Source organism: Dreissena polymorpha, chromosome 6 (assembly GCF_020536995.1).
Source record: "Dreissena polymorpha isolate Duluth1 chromosome 6, UMN_Dpol_1.0, whole genome shotgun sequence".
Lineage (NCBI taxonomy): Eukaryota > Metazoa > Mollusca > Bivalvia > Myida > Dreissenidae > Dreissena > Dreissena polymorpha.
The window spans coordinates 53,402,313-53,416,323 of record NC_068360.1 but is presented as its reverse complement, the minus strand read 5'-3'; the positions used below and the strand labels follow the sequence as shown (position 1 = coordinate 53,416,323).

The window sequence follows — 14,011 nt, the reverse complement described above, 5'->3', positions numbered from 1 at the left end:
AAGCTTAAATCTAAGGTGTGAGTGTTTTACGGTGCATTTTTTTTTTTTCTTCAGTTCATTGCTAGTTTATTATTTAATTATCACCAACAATCACAGTGTTTTACAATTGTATTGTCAGTGTTATAAATTGTTCAGTTTGTTACCAATATTTATTCATTTTAATAACACTAATGATATCTGTTTAAAAAATGATAATAATTTGACGAACATTTCAAATATTGTGTAAATCAATAAAATTATGAGTATGACATGGTAAATAACCCTCATTAAATTTAATGAATTCACACGCTGCCTTTTGATGATGCTAGTGAAAATTATGAAAAAAATATAAATAATAATTATTGTTATTATACAAGCCTATAGTTATAATTGTAATTATTATTATTATTATTATAAGTATCATTATTCTGGAATACTTTATACAAATATCCAAATATCTTAAATGCATTTATGTTTCTAACAATAGCTATTAATTTTAATTGTACCAGATCAAAGTTTTATTAAAATCTGATCATCATGACAATTGTAAGTGTATGTGTACTCTTTTTGTAGAAATTAAGAAACTTTTGATTTTATTTACTAGTGATTGTCCTTTTTACCCTACAAGCACAGTTTTAAATAAAGACCAATAAGAAACAATTTATTTTAAAATGACCAATCAGCAACTCTGTACTTGAGCACTTGTTGAAAACATATTAATGAACATCCTTCACTGAGCTTCATTTTGTAAGGAAACAGTTAAATTTGGTAAGAAACAGCTTCCAACAGCCACTTTTTGTACCGAAACAGCTTCATTTTCTATCCAATTTTAATACTTAAACATTTGATATTTTACTATAAAAAATGGGCTTGAATTTGTACTTAAAAAATCATGTTTAAAAAAATCTTATTTTTCAGATTCAAAATTAATAATAACTTTGTTTGCTTTCAAAATACAGACGGAAATGAATTAAAATTGGTCATTACCTGGACCGGCTTTTATCTTCAATTCAAGTTCTAGTTGGTTTCAATGGTCAAATACTTAATATTATAAAGTATAAATTCATTTAATTATTATTTTTTTATTTATGGGATATGATTATCATAAAAACACAAATCAATAGATTTAATTTAAGTTCTATTTAGACATATATAAGAACTTGTCATCAATTAAGTAATAGTATGCAACACAGACAATCAGTTAAAAAAAGGAAAATATATGGAAGTTGCATATGAATGCATGGACTTTAATAAGATGTACAAGTTGATGTTCGCAATATTTAAGAAAGGAAAGTATTCATCAAAGTGTGAAATTTTGACATGACAGACTTTTATCCTCTGCAAATATGCCAGGCAACATTTAGGTGTTGACATGATAGAAGTTGATTTGCCTTTGTCTCAGGGAGGGGCTAATTATTTGTGGAGATACCAGCGCAACCCAGGAAAACCGTCTAGCTGTTTTCAGTCTACTGTAGGTGTTTTGATGTCACTTTGCGTGAAAACTGTTTATACCTGTTTTCATTTTTTGCATCAATGTGTTCTGATGTCTGACTTGGGTATGGCTATAATGGTAAAATTTGACACCTCTTGTGTTTATGCTGTTGAAAACAGGCATGGTGAAGGGTGAAACAAGGGTTGGTTGCAATGATGGTGTTGATACTTTGTGCTAAGTGCCATTCTGTAATCTAGTCAATCAACTTTCTAAGAAGCAAACCTAGTCTTATAGTCTTAAATCTTTCAGTGCTGGAACCGAATTTTGAAGGCCTTTGCAAACAGTTTGGATCCAGATGAGACGCCACAGAACGTGGCGTCTCATCTGGATCCAAACTGTTTGCTATTCTGATAGTATTCTTCGAAAAAAATCGAAGAAAATGCTAATTTTAGAAATTCAGCAGAAGACATTTTAGCAGAAGACAAATTTCCCAGCATTCAAAGGGTTAATATGAGTTGCGCTCTGGGAAAACTGAGTTTAACCCTTTGCATGCTGGGATATTTGTCCTCTGCTAAATTTGTGTCTGCTGAATTTCTAAAATCATCATTTTCTTTACTTTTTTTCAAAGACCACTATCAGAATAGAAAACAGTTTGGATCCTGATCACTGGCGCCACGTTTTGTGGCGTCTGATCTTGATCCAAACTGTTTGCAAATGCATTTAAAATTCGGTTGAGCGCTTAAAGGGTTAGTGCATGTGCATAAAGTATAGTTATTGAATAGCCTGTGTCAAATTGTACCTGTTTGTTACAAAACTGTAGGCCCAAGAAGGATCTTAACTATGTTGGTACATATGTGCAGTTTAAAAATGTGTAAATCAAGACTGAAGCACAAAGACAAAACCTTTGTGTATAGACAAATTTCAACCATATTAATATTATAATTTGAGGTACTTTACAGAAATAATATTTTTTTACGAAGTTTCATTCAGTTGTTCAGGGCTTTTTTCCCCTGTCTTTTTGAAGAGACCTTTGGCCTCTCAATTTGAGTTGCTGTCTTTGTAAATGAGTTAATATTTTAGTCCCAAACTTCGCTAAATTGTGTAAAAAAAGCAACAACAATTCTACAAGAAGGGAAAAAGCCCTGTTGTTGCTATGGTTATTAATTAACATAGAGAGTCTTGTGGCGAAAATGTTTGGGGAAAGACAATTTTAGGCGATTGAGAGTCCTGGATGAAACCCACTGATGTCCATAAAGCTATGAGGCTGCACAAATATTTACATTTGTCCGGCCCCTTTCACACTCTCAGTGTCTTGTGTTTGGATTTCATTACATTCGCCTGCTAGGGTTTTGTTTTGGTATTTCAAAATGATTTAGACAAGTGTCAAATGGTGTCTTAAAATAAATTGATGTGAAATCTTTGAGAAATGTAAATATGCATATGGAGATGAAAAATATTGTCTTAGTTGTGCATTTTTAGCTCACCTGAGCACAACGTGCTCATGGTGTGCTTTTGTGATCGCCTTTTGTCTGTCGTCCGTCCTGCGTTGTGCATGAAACTTGGTGAGAAGATTTGTCCCAATAATATCTTGTTATCTCAGGTGAGCGACTATAGGCCTTTCAGGCCCTCTTGTATGTTAGATCTGTTAAAATTTGTCCATTACAATAAATAATTGTTTATTTGTCATTGTTTATCTACGAATATTTTTGTAAGAGGAAAAAGAATATGTATTGATTTTTATGCCCCTGACGGAGGCAATATAGTGATTGGACTCTCCGTCCGTCTGTCCTTCCGTCACACTTTGCATTTAGGTTTCGCATTTAGGTTTCGAAAAATGCTCATAACTTCTATGTCCCTTCACATAGCAACTTGATATTTGGCATTCATGTGTATCTCATGGAGCTGCACATTTTGAGTGGTGAAAGGTCAAGGTCATCATTCAAGGTCAAAGGTAAAAAAACTTGTATCAAAGCGGCGTAGCATGGGGCATTGTGTTTCTGACAAACACATCTCTTGTTTAAAATTATATTCAGCAGTACAGAAGAGTAAAATGATATTAATATTGAGGCTTTAACTTTACTTAGTATATTCAAATCAATGACTTTGGAAACTGCTTCAGCATCCAAATAGAGTCTGAGTCCCCTTAATTGATTATTAAATAGATGCCTCTGGGAGAGATGCTTAATTGTGCCTATGTCTTATCTTTTCTTTAAAATTAAGCATTGACATTTGAGCCACTTCATGAGAAAATGGGTCCTATGCCATTTGATGCCTGCGTAGCTCCAAACCAGCCTGCGCAAAAAGGTCAGGAGCTACTCAGTCCACTATAAAGTCATTCAAGGTTAGCTGGTCTCATGAGGGGACAGGGTAGTTCTGACCATACTGTTTGATTGCACAGACTCAGCTAGACTTTCAACCATTTTCGCATCACAAGACTCATTTATTGGGATCAGAAATAATTAGCTTGCAGCATGCAGATAATATGTTAATGAGGCTATTACATATTCATGAATTTTGATAAGGGTGTATAGATAATCCTATTACCTTTGCATTGGGTAGAATGTTTGCACTAAATTAAACCCTAATGCGTATAATTATTTGATTAATCATTCATTTAATGGCTTTGTATTTGAAAGGCTTAAGAAGAACAAGAATCAAGGCTGCAATCGTTATGTCTTCTAAAAATAAATTGTTTGGAATGAGTACAATTTTCTACTGATAATAAAAATATGTCATGAAATGGGTGGGATACAGAAAAGATATAGTTGATTGCAGCATCGCTATGGGAAATCGGGATTAAATGCACATGCTTAAAATATCAGCACTGATAAGCCTGTGCAGTCCACGCAGGCTAATCAGGGGTGACTCTTTGCACTTTTATGGAATTTTTTGTTTTAAGGAAGTCTCTTTGATCCTTGCAAAAATTTCAGTTTTGGGTGGACATATTAGGCTTATCTGGGACAACACTTTACACACATAAATAATGCTTTTAGTGTTAAGATGTTAATGTGACACATTAACCCATTTATGCCTAGTTGACTCTCCCATCCTTTTAAATTGGATCAATTTATTTCCAAAATTAGGGATGTCTAGTATATTTATTTCTATATTTAGAATATTTCTTACAGAAATTCTTTAAGCAAACTGCGCAGACCCAGATGAGACGCCACATCATGTGGCGTCTCATCTGGGTCTATGCTGTTTTCCAAGGCCTTTTTTCTAGACGCTAGGCATAAATGGGTTAAGTAACTTACTTTTTTAGCCAACTTTATTGCCAACAAAACCTGACTTGTTGTGTGAAATTTTCAGCTGTTTAAATAATCTGCAATAGCAAGCATATTTGTGTCAACACTAATATTATTTTCTATATTGTTTTATGTTATATACTGTACTTGTATACTAAATAAATTATGCAGAATGCTAAAGCCTTGTTGAAAAAAGTTGTAATATATTCTGAAAATATAAATAATCAATGATTTATTGTTGTCAGGGAAAGACAAAAAAAAGTTCATAAATACAAGTTTAAACTGTAATTTGGCCCAGATGGACATAATCGTTATGCTGGTTTAAGACATTTTTCTGTGGATAGACAAAATAATTAGAAATTCAGGGAATTGTTTGTATTATAAAAGAATGTTGTCTTGGTGATGAACCATACTAAAGAACACATTAAATCAACCACAGAGGGACCTTTGAAGTCGGCCAGTGCCTGATAGGCCCAGCCTACAGGATAGAGGGTTGGTAGATTAGGGTGGCGTGAAATAATGGCTGTCTGTCGACCTGGGTGGAGAATCCGATAAAGATGTACTGAAGATAGACTTGCTCTTGGGAAAACAGGGCTTAATGCATGTGCTTAAAGTGTCGGCCCAGATAAGCTTGTGTTGTCCTCACAGGTTGATCAGTGATGACACTTTTCCGCCAAGACTGCATTTTTGTTTGACAGAGGAGTCCTTTAAACAAGAAATACCAAAGAAATGGGGATAGTGTTGTCCTTGATTAGCCTTTGCAGACTGCGCAGGCTAATCTGGGTTAACACTGTATGCACATGCTTTAAGCCTCATTTTCCAGAGCAAGGCTCTGATATGTTTACTTCTTTTTATGCAATATCAATTTTATCTCTTTCTTTTTTGGTGGTCTTTATATTGAATCTTTTTTGCTTCTTGTGCATTTGATTTGGATAAATGTCCATGTTCGACATTTGTGACCCATGCATGCAACATTAGTGTTGTTTTTTTGTATGAAATTAAGAAAAGAGGAGAAAATGTTGTGACAGACAGTGTTTTATCTGTTATATATTTATTTAATTTGATTGGATTAAGAAAATGAAGTAATAGCCCATATGGTTTCTATTGGCATTATGTTCAACTATATTGTTATGTATATACTTGTATTATGGCCAATCATATGTGAAACATATCGTATATCGTTTCATTAGACATAGTGCTCGTGAAATTAAACTTATTCTCATATTTTTTGGTAATTGTATGAAATTTTCTTTGTGCGATTGATAAGCCCCTAGGTTTTTATATCCGTAAGGAACATAAAAGTTCGCAAATTGTCTATGGTTGATTACAAATTATAATGACAATTCACAGCCATACATAATACACAATATATGTTTTCTTAAACATGTACAAATGATCTTTTAAGAATGATTTAAACTACAGCAACTGTTGCATGCATGATTAATGCTGATGTGTAAAATTGTATTGTCCACCAGTGTTTTTAGACTAAGTTACTATCATGTACCAGTATTTCTGTCTACTTTCAGATAAAAAGACCCAAGCTTGAACCTGAGCGTAGAGCGTCCCCAGAGCTTGAAAATCATAGGTAAATATTGCTGTTAGTTAAAACCTATTTATTTTATCTCGATTTCATAGAAAGCCTAAGGCTTATTTGATACACTGTCAAGTCCGTTTCCTGGGACTAGAGCCAGTACTTGGTGTCTATGGGAAAGATCTAAAGAACGCTCCCACAGTGGGAATCAAACCTGTGATCCCCTGGTTGCTAGACGGACACCATATCTGCTACGCCACGGCGACTTTTTTATTGCTGTTATGCATTCTACACAATATTTTTTTGGAATTAAATCAATTTGACCTACAACCATGCACATTCTTTATTGGTATAATGGTTAATAGGAAGGAAAGGAAGTCCCCTATTAAGGTCATCAAGGGTCAAGGCACAAATTCTTGTAACAGTTAATGCGTTTCGGTCAATGTCTTGGTAACAGGTTGACCTATGATAACAGAAAGTGGAACAGTAGTTACTCGAAAGGAAGGGAATACACCTTTTAATTTTGAGATCATGCAATTTGTATAATGGTTACATCAGACAAAAAAAAGATGTTTTGATTTTAAGGTCACAAGGTCAAAGGTGAATTTAAGTTGGGAGCTTGTTTCAAGAAATAGCTTTTTACCATCTAACCATCTTCTAAATTGGTGTAGGTCACTTGGTGAAAATAAGATGCCCATTGATTTTAAGGTTACAGATTATTAAAATTTGCTCTATATCTTGACTTTACTCGCTGCAAATTTTCTAAGTTGAGCTGTAATTAGGTACATCCTCTTAAGAAAATTGGCAGTAAATAAATTCAAGATATAGAGCAAATATTAATAGGAAATAAACACTAGTAACTTTCGATCTGACATGGCTGGAAGGTGAGCCGTATTAAAAACAAATGGTAATACAAGTAATAAAGGGTATAAAACTGTGAAAAATACCTGTATCTGCATGGATTTTTCATCTTGGCTATCACATGATTACCCCATCTCTCAGAGGTCACAGTATCTGGGGTTTGGTACAATATTATAATTTTTTGGGGGGCTCAAGATCTGGAGAAAACTTAGATCAACAATTATCAACATTAGATAAGTGTTAACTTCGGTGGAAAGAATAGACACCTAAGTTTAAGTTGGTGAAAGGTCAAGGGCCATATGGCTTTGTAAGATTAACTGTGTTTCTGCACAATGTATGTAGAACCCTTTTACCCATGTAGATCTTGATTGCTTCGCTGGTTACTTTTGAGGAAAAAAGATTTTGAGGTCAACAGGTCAAATATCAAGCTCACAATTGTGATTGCAACATGAAAATTGCTTCTTCATAATGTCTATAGAATTCTTATATTCATATTAATATGTAGGCTAGTTAGTCTGGGTGAAGGATGACCAGAATTGATTTTCAAATCAAGATATCAAAGGTCAAGGTCACAGATATTCAAGGTCAAGGTCACAGGGATGAGATTGTTGCAAGTTTTGGCTCATGTATGATGTACAAACATCTTTTGTTAGATTTATGTATACAAATACATACTGTACTGCTTACAGGTTAACTGCCTTTTTGCAATAATCTTACAAAAATACAAGCCAGTGGGGCCTGTAATTAAGGCAGCCATTGCAATTGTTGTCGCTTGCTATCCTGATTGTGTTCACTGTAACTAGTGTGTGAAATTGTAAAGGTTGATACGCAAAATGACAGGTTTTATTCTGAAAATTTGAATTTCAAATTAGATGGTACTTTTGAACGATTATGAAGAAATAATCACTGGTGTTGTAAAACTGCGTACCCAAATCTAGCTAGCAGATCTATAGGAGATTGCTACAACCTATTTGCAATTGAATATTAAAGAGGTACTGTGAATTTTAATGGAATCAAAATAATAGAGTTCAAGTCAATTAAACATAGCATTATTGCGGTGGTATTAACCGATGCGAAATGTAAATGGACAAAAGACTGCATTCCAATCTTAAGGGTTTTCTCAGGTCAGAGATAGGCTGGCTGGATGTACACAAACATTTATTGTTTGTAGAAAAACCAGGCTCTGGTTGTTGTGTGGGTTATCATTAATTTCCTTGATAAATTGCGCAGTGTCTTGGTTTATTGTCCCCAGTGCATTCCTCAACTTTAGACCTGCTACATTTCACTAAATATGAATGGGGTGGACTCTGTGAAAAAATGGGTGTAATGCATGTGCCTAAAATGTTGTCCCAATTGCAGAGGCTAATATGGGATGACACTTTCAGCTTTTATGATATTTTTCATTTCAAGAAAGTCTCTTCTTAGAAAAAATCAAGATTAGGCATAAAGTGTTGTCCCTGATTAGCTTGTGCGGACTGCACATGCTAATCTGGGATGACACATTACGCACATGCATTACACCCCCTTTTTCACAGGGCCTGGCTCAAAAGAAATTGTTCATAGCCTTTATATTATAGTATTAAGTAAGAGAGTACCTCAAAGTAAAGGTATGAAGAACACAGGTGAATCTCAAGAATCAAATGAGGATTGTGATAATTATCAAATGATACCTTTCCTCATCAGAAGCAAAGTGAAATGGCTTTTGCAACCAGCATGAAACCAGAACAGCCTGCGAGTAACTCGCAGTCTGTTCAGCTTTTATGCTGTTTGCTGCTCATCAGTATCTAAGGGTTGGAACTGAAGCTTTTAAAACTTAAATTTAGTAATAAAGGAGTTTAATTTAATTCAACTTTTGAAGGGACTACATATATGTCAAAATACGTATCTAAGTGGTAAAGGGTTAAACGTACTAATTTAGCTCATTTGCATCAAAACCCTAATGCTCATTGTAAAGGTCCGTTTCAAGGGTAGAACCAGAACTTTTTGTCTATGGGTGAGATCTTAAGAACAGTCCCAAAGGAGGGTTCAAACCTGTGACCTTATGGTTGCTACGGAGACACCCTATCCACTTCTGCACCTTGACCTTTTTAAAATGCATTCAATCTTGTATTTAAAGACCACTAAAGGGAATAACCAAAAGTGGTCTCTTAATAAAATGGTCTTTAAATAAAAAAAGGCCATTTGTGATGGATGCGGACCTTTGATTTTAAATCCAGATATCGGATTATCTCCTTTTGACACAGCGATTTCTGCTTTTGTAATCAAATGAATCTAAATATAAATAAAATGAATAAAACAATTTTTTACTTAAAATAGTTGTAGTTGTTCTCTCTAATTCTAAATACAATGTAAATGGTTTGCACGGAGAATGGGTTTTTCCAAACTCATTTGCGATTAAATTTACGTGCACTTTTGCTCTTCGACACTTCCAGTACCCAAATTTTCTCATTTAACGTTAATACTTTCCGTTTTGACATTTTAATTTCTGCATGAAAGCTTATTATATATCTGACTCAATTATGGTACATAGGGAAATAAATAAAACACCTTGATTGAAAACTAAATAAACACGCCTGATTGGAAAATTTGCGAACACAAACTAATTAGCAAAGTAACAATTACATTTTTTAATGAACAGATTTTGCTACATGTTACCGATTATTAGTTTATTTTTTACACCTCTCGAGAACACTGTGAAAATGTTTGTCGCGTCGGCGCATTGTTTCTGCAATAAAATCGGCGATTAAATTTGTCACTTAAAGTCCCAGATAGTAATCGCTTGAACCCGTAGACTGTTGGCAATACCTCATTGTATTATTCGACACCAAAAATTGATACGCAGTCAGCATTATCGCGGTCAGAACCGGTCATCGAGACAAATGAAAATGGCCGGTTTGAAATCAAAACAAAGGTTAATCGTTCACGTTATCGGCTTAGATAAACAATCAACACTGATTTGTCCCTGAACGGTCAACAGATTTACCACTTTTACCTTAAAGCGGTTGCTTAATTCAAGACTCGGGCATCAAAATACACTAAAATCAGCGGTCGCTGGTCGCGTAAGACAAAAGTCGCTTAATACAATATGAAAATATAGTTAAAACGCTCGGGCGGGATTTAAAGTGGTCGCATAAGACAAAAGTCGCTTAATTCAAGTGGTCGCAAGCACAATATTGACTGTATAACAATTCTTCATGTAATAGTCTCCGTGGCCTAGCGGTTAGGGTGTTGGCCAATAGAGACTGGGACATCAAAGGTTCATGTTGTGCAGGCTGGATTTGTTCAGATTTGTTTGTTTGCCTTCACATAGCACTTGTTTAATAAGTTTGTTGACATTATAAAAACAAGGTAATAAATAACCGTTAAAAAAATATATGTCTACACATCTAATGTTGTTATATGTCTTATGTACAGTACGGATTTATATTCGTTTGTGTGTGAATGAGAACAGTTAAAACGACCTTTTCTAAATTGACTAATTATGTTTTCCATGCAGATTTTGCAATCTAAATACTTCATAACGCCCTCTTCATGCTTATTTATTCATTATAAGTGTGATTCTGAGAAAAAAAGAGTAAAACCAGCACAGCCAATGCAGAGGAATTATGTTAAGACATGAATTATGGACTCCGCTATTTCATCATTACCAGCCAATTAAAACTGCTGATACAGCTGCTTGCGACAGATAACAGTTGTGAACAACCTAAGAGCTCGGGCAAATTAGAGAAATTAGGGGGAGGCCTAGATGCAAAATAAACGTCTGCTCATCTTAATTTGACTGTTAATTGAGGTAATAGCTGAAATCTGTGGTAGACCTTGGTTTATTCACAGTATTAAACCACTAACAGCTGACTTATGGGTAGAAAAGTGATGTATTTTGTTTAATTTTATTATACAATATTAGGTCAATTCTATTTCATGACAGGTTTCAATATTATTTTCTGGGTAGATACCAAACATCTTCAGAATTTTGAATTGAAAACGCCTTTAGCTCTTATTGGGGAGAGAGAAACATTCATGGGAATATGGATAACAACATTTCTCAGAGTGGATAGCTGAACTTCTTAGGGGGACAAGTCACTTATCCATAACTTCTCAGGGGGGGGGGGGGGGGGGAATCATTCAAAATTTCAGGTGAGATAACTCCTCAGGGGGGATAAGTAAGCCCTTTCCCGCTCAGAAGCAAAGCAAAAATGGCTTTTGCAACTAGCATAAAACCAGACCAGTCAGCAAGTAACTAGCAGTCTGTTCAGGTTTTATGCTGTTTCCTGCTATCAGTATCTAAGGTTTGGAGATGAAGCCTTAATAAAACATGAATCTAGTAAGAAAAGTCTTTAATTAAATTTTACATTCTAAGGGACTTACAAATGCGTGAAAAGAGTGGACAATTATTAGTGGCCAAGCAGTTGCTCACTTCTCTGACCCAAGCTCTATTATTCTGATGCATACTGGTATGCAGACAGTGTCGTCCCAAATTAGCCTGTGGGAAGCTTCACAGTACCAAGAGGTGATGTGCATATTAGCAGCGGGTTCTGGTCGGCTGATTTTTCACAGAGTTATGACCCTTTTAAATTTTCTATAAAAAAATTCTTGTCCCCCCAACTAATGTGCCCTCAAGACGTTTCCTTTTATCTGAATAATATACTGCAATATTGTGGAAAAAAACAACTTTGGGGAGCATCACCCGTCTTCGACGGTTTCTTGTGTTTTGAAGAGACTTTATTCAAGCAAAAAAGTGTAAACCCTTCTTAGCCTGTGTGGACGTCCCTTATTAGCCTGTGTGGACGCACTGAGCACAGTATGGATTCAGCCCAATGTTCCCAGAACGCATCTAATTAAAAAGCCATTAGAGTGACCAAGCAGTAAATGATCGTTTCACTGACCCAAGCTCTATTTTCTTATTTCCCTCTTGAAGATTGAGTCCATTAAGCTAATTTGTCCTTCTGGAAAATCATGGCTAAGCAAGAGAGAACTTTACTGCATAGAATAATTAGCAAATTGCTATGAAAAATGTCCAATGGTGTCTTCGTTATTGAAGAAGTGTTGATTTTTTGCACACTTCGGGACTCTGCATTTGCTGGGGACATAAATGAGGAGCAACATGCAACATTTGCTGAAATAATTCCAGTGAATTTTCCTAGAGGTCTTAAAAGTTTTTTTTCCTCTTCAGAATAAATGGGTTTCAGTGCACAAGTTTTACATCAGCTGAACATTTCTGTACAAAATACAATAGCTTTATTACTTATCTCTTATGCATTTTAAATAAAGTTAAATTGCATTATTTGTTGTTGTTTTTTTGGACAACCCCGGCGAAATGTTGTTCATGATTTCATGAACACTTCAAGCCAATCAAGAACTGTTCATGAATGGTTCTGAAAAAGTTCCTGAGCTTGGTTCATGAACTTTTGGACATGAACTGTTCTTAAGACATGTTCATGAACTGTTTATGAATTATTGTTGAACATTTCAAAGTTCATGAACAGTTCTTCATCTAACCATAAATACTTAGTGATGAACATTTCATGCACAAGTATTTCTAATGACTTTTCTGAGACAGACTTTAAGGATCCATCATGAATAATTAATGAATTCCTTTGTGCTAGATGTTTCATACATATTTTTGAAAGTAATATTGAAATGTCTAGCATACAAATCTTGTAGATTTGTGAAACCTGTGAAGTTAGTATGAATATGCATAGTACTTTCACCACTGTAAGTTAGAGTTCTTGACCTGTTCTAGAGAATTTTAAGAACATTTGTACAAGAACTGTTCAAGAACTGCCTTCAGGAACACTTCAATAAATTTTTAAGGACCTTTCCTGTTCTTGAATTATTCTTAAACTATTCTTGAACACTTTAAGAACTTTTTTGAACAACATGTTTCCTTCTGATGTTCTTAAACAGGTCTACACAATGTTTTTGAACGTATGATGGACTTTTTAAGAATCCAATGTGTTCTTAAAAGGATCTGTCATTGTTCTAGGAAGACTTAAAAGACAAGTTTAAGAACGTTTTAAGGACATCTTATTTCAAGAACAGTTTAAGATGATATCAAGAACTCAATGTACATTGCATTGCTGTTTTTACAAAGAAAGAATATTGAGTGCACAGGAAGTTGAAACGGAAGGCACATGGTTTATGTTATATTTGAAAATGTAAGTCTTTAATAAATTACCGGCTGAACTGATCAGCCATTGGTTCCATTTCAAGTTCTTTGGCACTGTAAGTGTAACCATTTCAGGGAAACCATTGATTAGTAAATGATTTTTGAACTGAAAATGAGACTATTCATAATCTTTTCAATACATGAATTATTCATGAACATATAGTGCAAAGTTGTATTATGAAATTTAAAGAGTATTATCAAACCACTTGTATCTCAGTTATTAGTGTTATATTTAAATTATTGTTATATGTTGCTATCAATATGTTAAGTGCTAATACAAGACTTGTTTCTTCTTACCCTGACCTGTTTGTTGAGCTTTAGTAACACTTATGATAACCTTTGCATAAATTGACAAATTCTTGTTCATGAATAGTTCATGAACACTTCATGCCACCTAAGTTCATGAACTCTTGAAGAACTATGGTTCATGAACTATTCACTTACAGTTCGTGAACAGAAAATGAGCCATTGAAAAAAAAGAAGGAAAATGTTCATGAACTGTTCGTGAACAGCAAAACCCTGAAGAATTTTTCAAGAATTGTGTTGTTCATGAACTGTTCAAGAACACTTCATGCCATTGATGTTCATGAATAGTTCATGAACATTTCATGCCATAATGGTTCAAGAATAGTTCATGAACACTTCATGCCACACGGGTTCAAGAATAGTTCATGAACACTTCATGCCATAGGGTTCAAGAATAGTTCATGAACACTTCATGCCATTAGGTTTCAAGAATATTTCATGAACACTTCATGCCATTAGTGTTCATGAACAGTTCATGAACTAAAATTTCA

The 14,011-nt window shown here is 34.6% G+C and overlaps 1 protein-coding gene across 6 annotated transcripts in view; it reads left to right on the top strand.

Annotated features, from left to right (window-relative positions):
• LOC127834345 (eyes absent homolog 1-like) overlaps positions 1–14,011 on the top strand; it is a 177,807-nt gene that overhangs the window by 96,891 nt on the left and 66,905 nt on the right. For all 6 annotated transcript variants that reach the window (XM_052360103.1, XM_052360100.1, XM_052360101.1 and 3 more), the window contains one exon: positions 6,183–6,241. In XM_052360103.1, the coding sequence (XP_052216063.1) occupies positions 6,183–6,241 (59 nt within the window). The remainder of the gene's footprint in view (positions 1–6,182; positions 6,242–14,011) is intronic.